This window comes from Scardinius erythrophthalmus (genome assembly GCF_964197995.2).
Source record: "Scardinius erythrophthalmus genome assembly, chromosome: 1".
Classification (NCBI taxonomy): Eukaryota; Metazoa; Chordata; class Actinopteri; order Cypriniformes; family Leuciscidae; genus Scardinius; species Scardinius erythrophthalmus.
In genome coordinates, this window is record NC_138221.1 from 67,844,077 (window position 1) to 67,861,417 (window position 17,341).

Here is a 17,341-nt window from a genome sequence, read left to right on the forward strand (position 1 = left end):
CATTCATGATAAACGTTTGTCACCCTGAGTTTCACTGTTTTTACACGTTTGCTTTTTAATGTCCAGTTTAGACTGAATCACTTCATGAATCTTCATCAAAAGAGAGTTTGGACTGAATCTAATACAGAAGAACTGTTGAACAGGAAAGTAAATGAGTCTGGGACAAATAATCAAAGGCAAAGTAAAAAACACTTTATTTTAATGTGTAATTATATATTTAAGTGCTGAGTAATATTAAGTACATGTACGTACTATAGGGTTAGGGTTCATTTATAGTTATTACTATAGTAAATACATGTAACGTGTAACAATGACACTGTAAAATAGTGTTACCAACAAAAACCTGTAAAAACAAAACGTGTATCAAGTGTTTATAAATGTACGCAGTATTCGTGTTTGTTTCATATAGTTTTAGAAAACTTTTATATTATTTTCTACAAGTTTAAAAACTGTAATGTGGTTTATGTAAAAATAATATAGTACATATTGTCCTTAAACACCTTTATATGTGAGACTACATCTGAATTATGTTAAAAATATTGCAATTATAATTTTAAATCAGAAGAAAATAAAAAGAAATGCTCATTATGTTTATTTTTACCGACAGTCATTATTACATCAGGATTGAAACGACATGAATATATGATGAATCTCTCTCTCTCTCTCTCTCTCTCTCTCTCTCTCTCTCTCTCTCTCTCTCTCTCTCTCTCTCTCTCTCTCTCTCCTCTCCTCTCTCTCTCTCTCTCTCTCTCTCTCTCTCCTCTCTCTCTCTCTCTCTCTCTCTCTCTCTCTCTCTCTCTCTCTCTCTCTCCTCTCTCTCTCTCCCTCTCTCTCTCTCCCTCTCTCTCTCTCTCTCTCCCTCTCTCTCTCTCTCTCAGTAACATGTGCGGGCGCAGCGCTGCTGTCAGTCATCTATCTCACTCACCGATCAAATAAGGCTTAAGGCTTAAGGCTTTCCAATTATCACTCCACGCCGGTGTGGAGAACACATTAGTCCTAAGCTCAGACTCATCTCTTCAATCGGACTCATTTGTTCACCACACCGGTTCTGTTACTGAAGAATCAACACGAGACAACGATATGGCGCAACCAAACTGTTACATGATTGGCTGTTAGCGTGTCACTCCCTACGTTGCTAGGTTACCATAGACTGAGTGCCTTTGTTCATGCAACCAAACTTGCTTCACAACCTCTGGTTTCTTCCGACGAAGAAAAAAAGAAAAAAAAAAATATATATATATATATAATATATATATCGAGCGCATTTCTTATTGATATTGATTACATGTATATTGCGAGACATATCGTTTTATCGCCCAGCACTACTTTAATCCATGTTTTTAACTAATTGGGACATTCTACCAGAAACGTACATTTCCACTTTAAAAAATCTTGGGGGAAAAAATATTTTTCTTAAATCTGAACGTTGAGACATATGGAGGACATGTTAAACTATGAGAAACACATATCATGCCATCTCTGCATGATTTTATGATTAAATAAAATACATTTTTATACGCATTTCACCCCTAAAATGTCAGGCCCGGTCACAGACAAATGTGTGTATGTTAGAATGGTTTCCTAATGAATTTCTTTGATACAGATAGCATTTTCTTATTGATCACATGTCCCTGATTGTATCTAACATGGTTTTATAATTCCTTTAAGAAATATAAGTAACTTTTAGGTCAACTGTAGTACACAAAATCACAGAATACCCACCAGGCACTCATATAGTTGTAAAATAACTACCTTTACATAGGAGATTTTTATAAAAACATAGTAGTGGATATATACCCCCACCTTCATCTACACAGTTAAAGAGATTAATAAATTAATATTTCCTCAAATAATACACTTTTGTCATATTTCCTGTGTGACAGGACTGACCATGGCGTGACAGGACTGACTTTATGGATTTTGATGATGCAGAAAAAGTTATGTTTTGTGTTCTTTATTTAAGTTTTGATTGGCATTTATTTTTTAAATTATTATTATAATTTTAATGTTAATGTAATATTAGACTATGGTAAAATTCAGCCAAGGACATACATAATATTGCCAAAAGTATTGGGACAGCCCTCCAAATAATTGAATTCAGGTGTTTAAATCACTTCCATGGCCACAGTTGTATAAAAATCAAGCACCTTGGCCTTCATTTTACTATTGCATGCGTTAAATACATAACATATGCAATAGATGTAATAAAAAAGAACAATAACATTAATTTGTAAGGCCGTGTGTCACACAGGAATGTGACAGGGCCTGACGGTCGGCCATTTTAAACTGCCATTACTCAGCATGCTAGCACGCTAGCATAAAAACTGTTAACATGCAAGCAAGGAATTTCAATAACCTTTTTAGACATGTTTTGGATTTAAAACATTTTCATTATTTTCTGGAATGTTAACCGTGACAGGGCCTGACCCTTTAGCTCGTCTTCCTAAAATAAAACATACAAAAACAAGCTTAAAATCATACAATTCAATGACAGAATTCAGCCTTGATCAATGTTAGCTTCACCTGGGTCAAATGATGTCACTTCCTCTGTGTGATACCCTTAAAGGCGTATTTCACACATTTTATGTAGAGTTTTATGTAAACGTGACAGGACTGACCAAAACATGGGGACAGTTGTAAAATAGAATTTATTTGTAGAATTTATATATAATTTTATGTTTTTGATCAGTTGATGTGAATGATAACAGCTTAAACTTGTTATTGATGAGTTTTTTTTTCCTAAATAACAGTTTGTAGCATATCAAAACTATGAAAGCTGTAGCTCCAATTTGGCTGAGGACAAGGACATGGACAGGATTTGTAATTTTCAAAAGTGTTTTTAATAAAGAAAAAAATATCTGAGAACCTAATGAATGACATATTCCTTTACAGAACAACTCACAGAAATCAACTATGAGCCAGTTTTAGACATTTTTGGATGAAATACTTTTTTATTCACTGTAACAATTCAAGGACAGATAATGTGCGTTTCTGGTAGAATGTCCCAGTTATTTATCACATTAACTGTCTTACCATGAATATTAACCCTTATAAATGAAATATGGTTCTTCAAAATAAATCCTCAACAGGCAATGAGAGCTGTCAGAGTGTTTCTGTTGAACACAAGCACTGAGACCCGGGGGAGAGAACAGCAGAGAACAGGAGACAGACGCTGGGCATTTTTATTTCATTTGTGTAACGTTACATTTTATTCTTAAACATTAAAAACACTCTTTTGTGGTAAAATACGAGCAAAGGTTAAAAAAAAGTGTAATTCCAAAAAATAAATTTGGAAAAATAAATAAAACAAAATTTAGGAAAAATAAAACGGGATTCATTGGGCCCTACATAACTCCGACTGGTTTTGAGCAAAGTATCTGAACAAACAGTGTAGCTACTCAATCAGTGACAGGCTACAGCTACTAGCTAACTTGACCTCGGCACACAAGGTAAGGAGTATGAATGTTTGATTTATGTTGAAGTGTTTGGGACATTGGCTTTAAATGATGAGCGTTTCGTTTTTGTAATCAGGCTTTCAAAGTATATCAAATTTATTCATCGGCTAATATATCAGATATCAGCTTTCGAATATAAATAAATGATCAGTTATCGAAATCTGCCCAAATGTTCATATCGGTGTATCCCGAATTTGATTTCCAAAAACAAAAAAACAAAAAAACAAAACAATACCTTCTGCACATCTCTGACTTCTGACTGGGACAGAGTTCATTTGGAGAGTGGAGGGTTCAACCTCACTGAGAATCTACAAAACATAACATTAGACATGAAACAGTGGTGTAAATACGTGAACACTAGATCTCACAGATGTCTCTGCTTCGTTTGCTCATTCTCTTTCAGCACAACTCTCACTTACCTTGTCTAGTCCCACAGTAAGAGCAGCACAATCACTGCCTGATGACCACTGTATAAAACCACAAAGAGACTGTGATCGACAGAATCCCTCTCCAGCTATCACAGACATTATTGTGTGAATTGCTGTTGAAAAGAGAACTTATATTCTTTTGTGAAACCTGTTGTTTGAGTCCAACGACCATTTAGACTGTGTGAGTTTAACTAGTTAAACCGTGTAGGGAGACGGGCGCCAATTTATTTGGATGATCCATCCCTAAACTTTTCTCCTGTTTATTTCTAGTCAGGGAGAGAGGTAAGACAACTGTCTTTAATTTTTCATTTCTTTTGTTAGGTAATTTATCTGGGTTTAAACTTTAGGAAGTCCTTGTTTTGTTTGTTATTTTGGCCTGGCCCTCTCCTGACGATATGGTTATTTAAGTTTGTTTGTCTGTTTGTTGATCTTTGTTTGCTTTATAAATATGTTGGTTAAACCTTTAATAAAAGAAACCCATTAAGCATACTCTTTCAGTTTTCTTTTGTTGCAAGGTGCAAATCAATAGGTGTTGTGTAGCCTTTTGGAGATAAAGGTGAAAAGGAATTAAAGCTGGGATAGACGGAAAGGAGATTTCTCACGTTTATTTATTTACTTTTGTTACATCATTTGTTACTCCCTCTTTAAAACCCCGAGACTAAAGTGGGAACGTAACAACACTAGCAGGGTTTAAATCCCAGTTCTGCAGACGGGGAACGTTATAACACTGCGCTATAATGTGCCCCTATTAGAACTACGTTATTCTATTCAATACTTTTATGAATTCTATTGAGAAACCATGAAAAAAAATGTGAATCAAGACTTAGAGTCAGTGTTCAGAAATGTTTAATTATTATGTTTTGAACTATGCTGTATAGCTGTGTTTGTTGTCAATTTAATTATTAAAAACTGCCATTATTTTATATGAAAAAGTTAATAATTGTATTTTATTGAAAATATTTTAGTTTATTTTGTATCTTTTTTTTTTAGATCAGAAAACATGTTACTGTAATCTTTCATATGTTCATGTTACCCCTCATGTACCTATGGGGCATGTTGTCACATTTCATTTCCATTTTTTGGGGGTAAATCAAGAAAAAAGTATAAACTCTATTATGAAACAAAACCACATAACTATAGCCTACTAGACGTGTGAAATTAATGAGGGAAAAAGTAAATACTCTGAACCCCAAGTAGGTTTAGTGAAAATGTTGTACCCCACTCTCCCTCTATACCCTCTCAGTTCCACTTGCATGAACTGGATTTAGAAAAAAAGATCTTTGCTTAGTGAGCTGTTAAAGGAAGAAACAATTAATAGCAACAATAGCAACAGTTGAGTTAGTAACGTTGTGGAAAATAATAGGCTACTATACATAAATAATGGAAAAACAGTAAAAAAAGAATTGTGAATTGGGATGGTTGTGTTGTGTTTTGGACTCACCAAAAAGAACCGGTTCATAAGAGTCATATCTATTGATGAAGTTATGTTCGTGCATGCAGCAGACATGTTTCTTGCCATTTTTTCATGGTACATCATTTTTATATCATCATGTTAAAAGCGCATTTGCTAAAATGTGGTACAGAAAACACTGCATATAATAATATTTTATACTGTAATAAATCTGGGATGGCTGATGGGGAGGCAATGCTTTTTCTTAAGGTGGTGTTTTGCCAATTTCGACTGCCTGCCAGAATTCCCAAGTGTGGGTATCTGCAGGTTGGAGTAATGGGCAGGTCTTTACAAATGATGGCGAAAGCTGCCTGCCCGCCTCTTCCACATAAAGGCAGACCATAAGCTTAAACGATATTAAAAGGAAGTGATATATCCAACATAGACAATAGAGCTACATCTTAAATCGCATAGTCTCTTGAGTAGGTACTTATTCTGAACAAGTAATTACTTCACGACCGCTAAACATGTATGTTCTATATAGTATGAGTGTGTGTAGTATGAATGAAATCTGGACATACAGTACTACATTCGCCATGCTGTCATTATCATGTGACCTAACAACTTCAGTTGTGTTGCCTCAATGCCATTCACAAATTCTCTCCAGTGGCCTCAAGAGATGGTAAAGTGTCCATCGTATGCACACTTCAGTATCTCACCGGAAGAAGTAGGTCATCTATGTTTTGCCTACTCTTTCATGAGTACTGTGAATGGATTGGACATCCTTCTTTTGTCACATACTGTTTTTCACCTACTGTATAGTAGGGAAGTATGCGATTTCCGATGCAGCCCACTTGTGTATTTATAAGCCTATCAGCCCAATTCCCTTCTTTAACTGTAAAAATGGCAATAATGATATTAAGAATATTACATGCATGGCCGCGGGTTAATCACGTCATCGCCACCGTGAGTTTGTTTTGGTCTTACCCAGCCAGCACACCCAAATGGGCTTGACATGGACTATCTAACTGGGGCCCAGCCAGATTTGTCCTCAGTTTCCATTTAGGCCCCACATGGGTTAGCCCAGATTAAATAAATACTGCTCGGTGTGCACACGGGTGTTCAATGTAACACTGAATCAGTGTTGGAGTTAATGAGATAATTAAGTGATAACAAGCAGAATCACTGAAGGACAGAGGAACAACAAGAACAGGAAAAAAAAGAGAAACACAAGAACTACAACTGATTTCCAGCCACAGCCTTAGATGAAATCAACTGAAGAATAAAAGACAAATCTCTCAAGATCTCAACCGAGGAGGATTAAACAATTTTATAAACAACATTACCAGCTTCACTTATAACTAACCAGGTTGACCTTATTTCTGTCATACATCTACAAAAGTTCTTATTAAGAATTAGCAGAGGTTTAGATGTTGATGTTTTATTGAAAATGATAGTTGGTTTGATACCACCATTAAGGAGATCAGTGCTTTAGTTGGGCTCTTAATTAGATTTTTTAACATTAGTTTTTCTCTGGCTGGTGTATCTGTTTGTTATAGCAAGAGCAGCAAGAGAAATCGTGATCAAATGATGTTGGCCTCTTGTTGATGATACAGCTGTCATACTCTTCGCATGAGTGCCCTTATTTGCTGATCTCTTGAGAATAATTGATTTTAGTTACTCTGTGACTGTGACTAAAATGAGATCCAGCAGTGTTTCAATTAGATAAACTGAATAATAAATAAAAAAACTTGTACAAAAAGTTTTGCGCTCCTGTTTAAAAACACATTGTACACAAAACACTTTTAAACTCCTGCAAGGTTTAGACACAAACAGACATCAAGATTCACAGCATGAATCTCATCAATGGTGACATGCTTCATGCCGCGATGTATTCTGGGTGCATCATAGAGAGCAGTCCGGAAAAACAGCAAGAGAGCAGTCCGGAAAAACAGGAAGAGAGCAGTCCGGAAAAACAGCAAGAGAGCGGTCCGGAAAAACAGGAAGAGAGCAGTCCGGAAAAACAGCAAAAGAGCGGTCCGGAAAAACAGGAAGAGAGCAGTCCGGAAAAACAGCAAGAGAGCAGTCCGGAAAAACAGCAAGAGAGCAGTCCGGAAAAACAGCAAGAGAGCAGTCCGGAAAAACAGGAAGAGAGCAGTCCGGAAAAACAGCAAGAGAGCGGTCCGGAAAAACAGCAAGAGAGCGGTCCGGAAAAACAGCAAGAGAGCAGTCCAGAAAAACAGCAAGAGAGCAGTCCGGAAAAACAGCAAGAGTGCAGTCCGGAAAAACAGCAAGAGAGCAGTCCGGAAAAACAGCAAGAGAGCAGTCCGGAAAAACAGCAAGAGAGCAGTCCGGAAAAACAGCAAGAGAGCAGTCCGGAAAAACAGCAAGAGAGCAGTCCGGAAAAACAGGAAGAGTGCAGTCCGGAAAAACAGCAAGAGTGCAGTCCGGAAAAACAGCAAGAGAGCAGTCCGGAAAAACAGCAAGAGAGCGGTCCGGAAAAACAGCAAGAGAGCGGTCCGGAAAAACAGCAAGAGAGCGGTCCGGAAAAACAGCAAGAGAGCGGTCCGGAAAAACAGCAAGAGAGCAGTCTGGAAAAACAGCAAGAGTGCAGTCCGGAAAAACAGGAAGAGAGCAGTCCTGTTTGAGCAGTCCGGAAAAACAGCAAGAGAGCAGTCCGGAAAAACAGCAAGAGAGCAGTCCGGAAAAACAGCAAGAGAGCAGTCCGGAAAAACAGCAAGAGAGCGGTCCGGAAAAACAGCAAGAGAGCGGTCCGGAAAAACAGCAAGAGAGCGGTCCGGAAAAACAGCAAGAGAGCAGTCCGGAAAAACAGCAAGAGAGCAGTCCGGAAAAACAGCAAGAGTGCAGTCCGGAAAAACAGCAAGAGTGCAGTCCGGAAAAACAGCAAGAGAGCAGTCCGGAAAAACAGGAAGATAGCAGTCCGGAAAAACAGCAAGAGTGCAGTCCGGAAAAACAGCAAGAGTGCAGTCCGGAAAAACAGCAAGAGAGCAGTCCGGAAAAACAGCAAGAGAGCGGTCCGGAAAAACAGCAAGAGAGCGGTCCGGAAAAACAGCAAGAGAGCAGTCCGGAAAAACAGCAAGAGAGCAGTCTGGAAAAACAGCAAGAGTGCAGTCCGGAAAAACAGCAAGAGAGCAGTCCGGAAAAACAGGAAGAGAGCAGTCGGGAAAAACAGCAAGAGAGCAGTCTGGAAAAACAGCAAGAGAGCAGTCCGGAAAAACAGCAAGAGAGCAGTCCGGAAAAACAGCAAGAGAGCAGTCCGGAAAAACAGGAAGAGAGCAGTCCGGAAAAACAGCAAGAGAGCAGTCCGGAAAAACAGCAAGAGAGCAGTCCGGAAAAACAGCAAGAGAGCAGTCCGGAAAAACAGGAAGAGAGCAGTCCGGAAAAACAGCAAGAGAGCGGTCCGGAAAAACAGCAAGAGAGCAGTCCGGAAAAACAGCAAGAGAGCAGTCCGGAAAAACAGCAAGAGAGCAGTCCGGAAAAACAGCAAGAGAGCGGTCCGGAAAAACAGCAAGAGAGCGGTCCGGAAAAACAGCAAGAGAGCAGTCCGGAAAAACAGCAAGAGAGCAGTCCGGAAAAACAGCAAGAGAGCAGTCCGGAAAAACAGCAAGAGAGCAGTCCGGAAAAACAGCAAGAGAGCAGTCCGGAAAAACAGCAAGAGTGCAGTCCGGAAAAACAGCAAGAGTGCAGTCCGGAAAAACAGCAAGAGAGCAGTCCGGAAAAACAGGAAGAGAGCGGTCCGGAAAAACAGCAAGAGAGCGGTCCGGAAAAACAGCAAGAGAGCAGTCCGGAAAAACAGCAAGAGAGCAGTCCGGAAAAACAGGAAGAGAGCGGTCCGGAAAAACAGCAAGAGAGCGGTCCGGAAAAACAGCAAGAGAGCAGTCCGGAAAAACAGGAAGAGAGCAGTCCGGAAAAACAGGAAGAGAGCAGTCCGGAAAAACAGCAAGAGAGCAGTCCGGAAAAACAGCAAGAGAGCAGTCCCGAAAAACAGCGAGAGAGCAGTCCGGAAAAATAGCGAGAGAGCAGTCCGGAAAAACAGGAAGAGAGCAGTCCGGAAAAACAGCAAGAGAGCAGTCCGGAAAAACAGCAAGAGAGCAGTTCGGAAAAACAGGAAGAGAGCAGTCCGGAAAAACAGGAAGAGAGCAGTCCGGAAAAACAGCGAGAGAGCAGTCCGGAAAAACAGCGAGAGAGCAGTCCGGAAAAATAGCGAGAGAGCAGTCCGGAAAAATAGCGAGAGAGCAGTCCGGAAAAACAGGAAGAGAGCAGTCCGGAAAAACAGCAAGAGAGCAGTCCGGAAAAACAGCAAGAGAGCAGTCCGGAAAAACAGCAAGAGAGCAGTCCGGAAAAACAGCAAGAGAGCAGTCCGGAAAAACAGGAAGAGAGCAGTCCGGAAAAACAGCAAGAGAGCAGTCCGGAAAAACCGCAAGAGAGCAGTTCGGAAAAACAGCAAGAGAGCAGTTCGGAAAAACAGCAAGAGAGCAGTTCGGAAAAACAGCAAGAGAGCAGTCCGGAAAAACAGCAAGAGAGCAGTTCGGAAAAACAGCAAGAGAGCAGTCCGGAAAAACAGGAAGAGAGCAGTCCGGAAAAACAGCAAGAGAGCAGTCCGGAAAATGGAACACAAAATGGACATTACAGTAATTTTTTGCTACAGAAGTGGAAGAATGGTGTAAACTTGTTAAATCATCTAAATCAACAACATCTAGGCCTATGTTAGACCCTATACGACTACAAGTACTGAGTAAGATGCTTCCAGAAGTCATATCAGGGGTCATCAATAGCAGACAGAGAGACTTAATTACAACGCTACCTTGTCATTACATCTCGCGGTCCAGCAAATACAATTAGCCAATTAGTAATACAAATGCCTCCGACCTTTTTAAATAAACAAGTTTAGACAAGATGTTTTTTTTTCTTCAAAATTTAGCATTATTAATCAGCATGTCAAGAGCGTTTCATAATAAACAATGATATAATTAGGAAAATTATTTGTAGAAAGCAAGGAAAGACAACTAAAACTTTGAAATCAACTAGTTAATTAGTTCATTTCGAATCTCCCTTTTAAGTCAGGCTACTAGAAAAGGCATCCTCACAATAAGATATTTCATTATGAGATCTTTGTGTATAGATATGTTATTTAACTCATTTAATTCCACCAGTTACATGAGAAAAAAATAGGTTGAAGGGTGTAAAATGATATTTGACACTATTGTCAACTATCAAAGTGATGATCTTGAATTCATGTGAACATTTTACAAAAAGCCACATGAGCAGTTTTAATCACAGTTTGCCCTTTATTACAGTATATGTCTCAAAACACTAAAAAGGAAAGCAATTAAAACGTGTCAAATGCAGCTGCCATATTTACAATTGCTAGGACTCTATCCTAAAGTCATTTATTTTTTCATATGGCACACAGTTCTCCTAACCAACTTTCAAAATGCACTAAAACCATCAAAACACGTCTCAAATCAAGTCATTCTTCCATTACACTATAGCAGGGCCCTATTTTAACGATCTGAAATGCAAGTATCAAGCGAGAAACACTTTGTGGGTGGATATCGGGTGCTGTTGCTATTATACCGGCGGGATAAATGACTAAAATGGGTTGGTCTGAAGAAGCTTCATTATTCATAGGTGTGGTTTTGGCGTAACGTGAAATAAACCAACCAGAGCGACATCTCACATTCCCTTTAAGGGCAGGCGTGCTTGTTCCATGGCGGATTGCTATTATAACGACAGATTTGCCATGCAGGCGCACGCCAGGAGCGGCTCACATCCAAGGAGGCCGACGTTCTCGTCAGGGCCGTAAAAGACAGAAAAGTAACATTGTATGGGGATGCACGCTTTTGGAGTGTCAGTGTGCAATCAGACGCCTGATTGGGCGTTTATGAATACTTTGGCTTGCCATAAAAGTCCGCTGTGCGTCGGGTGCAAAATAGGAATGATACATGCGTCGGTGTACAAAGTCAATTGCGCCGGGTGCAAGATAGGGCCCGCAAAGTTTCTCACCCAACAAACACTGTTTTCTTTTGTACAATTTCTTTGATACATTTCATGGTCCATATATTACAGTATACACAATTTGTCCTCAGTTTCCCCCTTTTGTATAAATGGTGATGAGTGTTTGCATCTAATAATTTTGATAGCCTTTATTTTTTTTAGATTTGGAATATTTTCGATATGGTATTATACTTTTGTATTATGTTAGGATTGAACAGATTTGAAAAGAGAGTATGTAAACATTCAAATTGGCCTGTTCATTAATGAGAAAATAGTTTATGTAATTTGAAAGATCTACCCATTGAATGCATTTTGTGCTAAAGCAATGATAAATGATCCACAGTTTAGCCTGTTGTGCTCACTGTGTGAAAAGATTTTAAAAAACAAATGGTCTCAGTATTGAGAAACTGGTCCTATAGTGATTGTAGGTTCTTTGCTCTTGATCATACATTTCATGATCACAGGACACAAACATGTAGGTGGTGTCACAAACTTTGTATATTACAAAACAATGTAAAAATTAAATTATACTTTTTATATTTATTCTTGATTTATGATGCTCTTACATAATTGCATTTTATTAAAAAAAAGTACAATATTTTTACAATAAAATATTGCAACTTTATAATGGGTCTTATTCAGCAACTGATACATTTTTAACTGACTGATTTATAGTTCCCCACCGTAACAATTGTGACCAAGAATAATTCTCATGCTTTCACTAACTTAAAATATTTAAAAGGCATGCAGTTTGTTTCTTCATGAGTTTGTAAATATATAAATACAAATATGTATAAATATGTCTGCTCACTTTGCTGTGAACAATGTAGTAGTAATCAATTCCCCATCATGCTGAAATATCTGGTTGTAAAGCTCTTATAAGACGATACAAATATTTATGGTTAATATTGCCTTTGTATCCAACAAATTAATATTTAGCTTGATCGTTTTAAAAAAAAAAATACAACAAAAATGACAATGTTTCATTTTTTAATCTTAAATTTTATTGAATGGACTATTTATGTCTGATGAGTTAAGGAAAGGTAAGGAAACACACTTTTTAATATTATGCATTTTGCAAAACAGTCTTGAGTAGCTCAAATGCAAATTACTGAATACATGGAAAGTCCTAAAGCGTATGGCTACTTCTAAAATTATGAAAAATATAGGTTTCCATTTTTATCCAGAAAGGAAACCTATTCACATATACCTTATTTCCTAAAGAGTGAAGGAAAGAGTGTAAAGAATTGCGCATATATTCTCATTCAGTGTCCATCACTTGAACAGATTCATCCACAACATCCAGTGGTAATGGAATAACTGTTTGTGTGAGCACAGCAGTAGTGCCTGGCTTGTATCTGTAGGTACCCTCCCTGGTGATTTAGAAGAAAGAGAGAACATGTTTTTGAATGTTAAGAGATTTTATGAATAAATATGTGCAGTTGTAAACTCAGAAGGTTATTAAAAGAGGATTGATCAGGATGAGAGTTGATTAGGGGTATATTCCAGAAAGCAGGTCGTGCATAAGTTTACGTGGTAAATATATATACAAGTAAATATATAGCAATATATAGTATTATAATGAAACCTTAACATTCGGTTTCATTAAAAATGTCTACAAATTTATTGTCTTTAGTAAATCCTGACAGTGTTTTTTTTAACCCCAAAAATCCGGCCCTATGTTTACTAAAAAATGACATAGAATAGTTCACAAGTAAGTGAATAGAGAGCGCTGCAGGGATGACATTTTGTAGGCCAAAACCCAGAAATGAGTTAGCATTTTAGCACTTCTGGTTCCACCGTCCTGAAGTGAACAGATTTTTAAAGTTTTTTTTTTTTTTTTTTTGCCAGAAATAAGGTCTGTGGCTAGGGTTAGGGATTAGGGTTATTATTGCAATTTTTTAAAAAGTTTTTACTTGTCTTGAAAAAGGCGTTGCTAACAAGTGGCTTTGTGAATGGGACTACAAAGGTTGTCAGGGACATTAAATGTCATCACACTGTACTGGAAAAATCATCTACTCGCTAGTTGGAAGTTGTCAATTTGTTGGAAGCTAGTGATGGTGAAGCTGAGGTCCTGCGATGTGGTGTAGTTTGTTTATAGCCTTCTGACAATTGTATTTATAGGCTTCAGATTTAAAAGTTGTTAATTTGTGAAGATTATCATGATGAACAAAAAGTGTAAGAATCTTCTTTCTTTTTTTTTCACAGAGCTTATTTTCTGCAATAATACAAAAAAGCCAATGAAAACATCCTATTGAGTTTTTGTTGAGGGAACCAGGGTGATGCTAACTTCTGGGTTGGCCAACAAAAATAATAATCACTGCAGAGCTCTATACTAGGATGTACCTTCCTGTATGAGTGTGTTCACAGTGAACATATTCTTGAGTTGACTGAACTTACTTCTGGCCGTGTTTTGGAACCGATAACTGAGTAAGAAATGTAATCAACCAAGAGTTCGGAGTAACCCTGCTTTCTGGAAAACCCAGGAAAATGGATACATTGAAACAAATTCTCATTTTAAAATGATGAAGAATTAATGTTACTGCATTCTTCCACATTACACTTCCACATTCATCTTACCTCAGTCCTTTCTGAACAGGCTGGTCATATCCCCTCAGATAATCCACAGCTTTCTCTGTGATCACACATAGGTCTACATTGCTGCCAGAACCAAGGTCACAGAAGATGCCTGCAGTGATGGCATCTCTCACCAGCTGCTTTCCTTCCTCTAGCTTTACATTTCCCAAGCGTTTATGTAGGTGTGGAATTGACAAGAACAAATACAGAACGTGTGTTTGGGAAGTGGGATTCAACAATAAAGATTACACTGAGGGTAAGAAGCAAAGAATAAAAATAAATGTCAGATTGAATTTGGGAAAGAAGATCAAACATGCTTGCTTGACACACGAGAATGATTGAGGTTCATTCATTGAGCTTCTGCAGGGACCAATGAGGTCTGTTCTCGAGCGTCAAGCTACTTCCCCTTTGAAGGGCCCTCAGGGGTCCGTAGACCCCTAGTTAAAATGCAAATGTAACTACAATAACAGCATATACAATACCATGTTGGGAAATATCAATAAGAATGTCTTAACAGTTGTCTGACCTCCATATTTGGCTTGTAACGATCTTCAAATACAGAAATGGCAGCAGCTGCTCCAGACCCTGTAATATATAGTTTTGATAAATAAGTGCAGAAAAAAACATGTTTGATTGTGTTCACTCAAATAAAGGGGATAAAGTACCCATGGTAAGGAAAGGAAGCTTATCATAGGAACCATGAGGGTAGACGCTATAGAGCTGTGGGCCGTTAATATCCACACCTCCCACAATTAGAGAAGAACCAATGTGCCCCTGATACCTACAAAGAAAATGGGAAACAGTCAGCCCTAGTCCTGGACCTGGATAATATATATTTAAATAGCTCTTTAAGATAAACTAATATTATCAGTTAACTAGTGAGCAATATCTTAAATAAAGAAAGAATGATGTATTTTGATGTATCAGTCACTTTGCCTTAATCACTTAAATCAGATTGAACGACTATGACACTTTCACCTGAACAGCATCTGTTTGAGCTGTCGGGTCACCATGGCCACAAGAGGAGGTCGTCCTGTGCTCAGTGAATGCAGTTCTACATTTGAAGACATCATCTGAGTAGTGACCTCAGCATCAGCAGCAACACCCGCACCACAACAGCTATTGTGGTAAGAAGAACCAAAGAAAAAGAAAACAATAAAAACAGGCACTATACAATTTAGTTTAGATAGAGACTTGAACTATGATGATGAGCAACCAAAAGATTCACTCACTAGATTTTGGGAGCTATGAAGTGGATTTTCATGCAGTTTTTATCAGCTACGACCATATCATCCGTGGCTCTGGTGTCTGCACCTAAAATCACTCCATCCTAAAATAGAATCCATTTATTTTTTGGTTTATTATAACTAATTATTACATACCATCATATTAATTTAATATAGCTAAGTTTATTTGCTATTACTTGAATTACAATATAGACTTAAATGATATGGAAATGAATTACAACATAGACTTAAATTATAAATATTTAATCAGTAATTAACAACACAAATCATGCTTTTGCAGCGTCAAAACAGACTTTGAATATCAGGCCAGCAATGGTGGTGCCAGTCTTCCTGGCGTTTGGTGCACTGTAACCCTTCTCTGATAAATTTGCTTCCAGAACAGCATTTCTATAAATGAATAAACAAACAGATACAATACAATTAAAAGATATGGCATTATTAAGTTAGGCCTACTTTTTGTTACTATTATGTTGTTTTAGGAGTAGGCCATGTTTAGGGGAGAGCGGGGCACAACCTAACGCTTTTTGACTTTCTCAGTTTGTGCAAATCTACTTATGGTTCAGAGTATTTATTTTTTCCCCACATTAATTTCCCACATGTCTAGTACAATTATGTGTTTTTGTTTTATTAATACAGTATATACTTTTTTCTTGATATAGCCCGAAAAATGGAAGTGAAATGTGACAACATGCCCCATAGGTGGGGTACATTGTAACATAACATATGGCAGCTTAAAATGTTATCTGATCTAATAAAAAAAATATACAAAACAAACTAAAATATTTTCTAAATAAAATACAATTAAAAAACGTTTTCATATAAAATAATGGCAATTTTTAATAATTAAATATAAACTCATTTTTGAGTTTTGACCACGAACACATGAAAACACAGCTATACAACATAGTTCAAAACAAATAAATAATTAGAAATTTCTGGACATTGACTCTCAGTCTTTATTCACCCTTTTCTCACGTTTTCTCAATAAAATTAATAAAAGTATAGAATATAATAGCATATTTCTAATAGGGGCACATTGTAACGCAGTGTGACAACATGCCCCCGCCTGCACAACTGGGATTTAAACCCTGCTAGTGTCTTCTGCTAGTTAACTGTCTCATCTTGGAGATTAATATAATATCAGATTTGTCTTATTTTAAATAAACACAAAAAATAGAGATGAAAAATTAACTTAAGTAAGAAATTTACTTTTGCTATGGTTTAATAAATGTCTATGAATATCTTCCAAAGAGAAAATAATTTTGGCGGATTTTTTTTTTCTATATAGTGTTGTTGATATGGCAACTAGTAAATAAACAAAGTTCCGTCATCCTAGCATGTGCGGAAGTATTTAAAACAAGCGTGTTACAACTAACCCCGCGTTAGGTTGTGCCCCGCGCTCCCCCACTCATTCATGTGTCAAAACACACTGATGTTTTGCAATCGTTTTGGCTTCGTCAGCATATTAGCGCTTGGCAATCAATGTAAATTGTAGTAATGTCTTGATCATATTATTTATTGTTTACGTCTTGATCATGTTGTTATAGATGTCTCACCTGCGTGTGTTCTCAAAAGAGAATCCTCCGGTCGGCGTCTTTGTCGATGTGTGCAGCATCTTTCACCTGCACACTGTATAATATGTAAAGTATAGCTCTAACACTCAGCTTTGGGTAAAGCTCTTTCTGATCACCGCTTTTGAACGTTTACTCGCTTCAGCTTTACACAAAGAGTCGGTGCGTCGGCACTTTTAACGCCCCAAACTGCAGAAGTTCCTTCTTTCACTTTCACTTCTGACACATGATCGCTTCTCTAGGCCATTCAGTCGAATGAAGCAGTTACTCTAACCGAACGGTTAGGGGTTAGGCCTATTTGTGCATACAAATAGGTAAGTCTATTTTCTTGTAAAAAAGTTTTATTCTATTATTGATCTATTTAATCTGGCCAATTTACAGTTTTTCTCAATTGTTTACACACAAATTCTGGTACTTGAGACACAATGAGCACAACATGTAACTCATTCACCAACCCCCTGAACCAATTCTGCTAAACTACAAGCACAATTCCTGCTTTACACTCAGATTGCAGATCTAAAACACACTTTTTTCAAAACACTACACACAATTCTCTGCTTTTGGCACAGTTTTCATGCAGAAAATCTCTTGTTTTCACAAGGAACACACTGCCATTCAGATACACACACTGACTCATCACATGGGCAAACACCCG

The 17,341-nt window shown here is 37.7% G+C and overlaps 2 protein-coding genes across 2 annotated transcripts in view; one reads left to right on the forward strand and one right to left on the reverse strand.

Annotated features, from left to right (window-relative positions):
• The window catches only part of LOC308696525 (stonustoxin subunit beta-like), a gene marked incomplete at its 5' end in the record, with an annotated part of 22,201 nt that extends 22,181 nt beyond the window's left edge, over nucleotides 1–20 (forward strand). The window contains one exon of the mRNA XM_081375308.1: nucleotides 1–20. This exon is cut by the window's left edge and continues 986 nt beyond it.
• Nucleotides 21–11,839: 11,819 nt separating this feature from the next.
• Nucleotides 11,840–16,877, reverse strand: LOC308688234 (proteasome subunit beta type-7-like). The gene is made up of 8 exons (XM_081361175.1): nucleotides 16,672–16,877; nucleotides 15,409–15,502; nucleotides 15,101–15,198; nucleotides 14,847–14,987; nucleotides 14,534–14,649; nucleotides 14,395–14,453; nucleotides 13,872–14,023; nucleotides 11,840–12,664 (listed from the first exon to the last, which is right to left on the reverse strand). The coding sequence occupies exons 1-8, from the start codon at nucleotides 16,728–16,730 to the stop codon at nucleotides 12,553–12,555; spliced, it is 831 nt and encodes a 276-aa protein (XP_081217301.1). The 5' UTR covers nucleotides 16,731–16,877; the 3' UTR covers nucleotides 11,840–12,552.
• Nucleotides 16,878–17,341: the final 464 nt, after the last annotated feature.

Bases quoted from the DNA above. Each gene is read 5' to 3' on its own strand.
- LOC308688234 (XM_081361175.1), bottom strand. From the start codon at position 16,730: ATGCTGCACACATCGACAAAGACGCCGACCGGAGGATTCTCTTTTGAG. The intron at 15,199-15,408 runs GTCTGTTTTGAC...ATTCTATTTTAG, and splicing joins TTGCTGGCCTGATATTCAAA to GATGGAGTGATTTTAGGTGC. The intron at 14,024-14,394 runs GTCAGACAACTG...GGAAATGTAAAG, and splicing joins GTTACAAGCCAAATATGGAG to CTAGAGGAAGGAAAGCAGCT.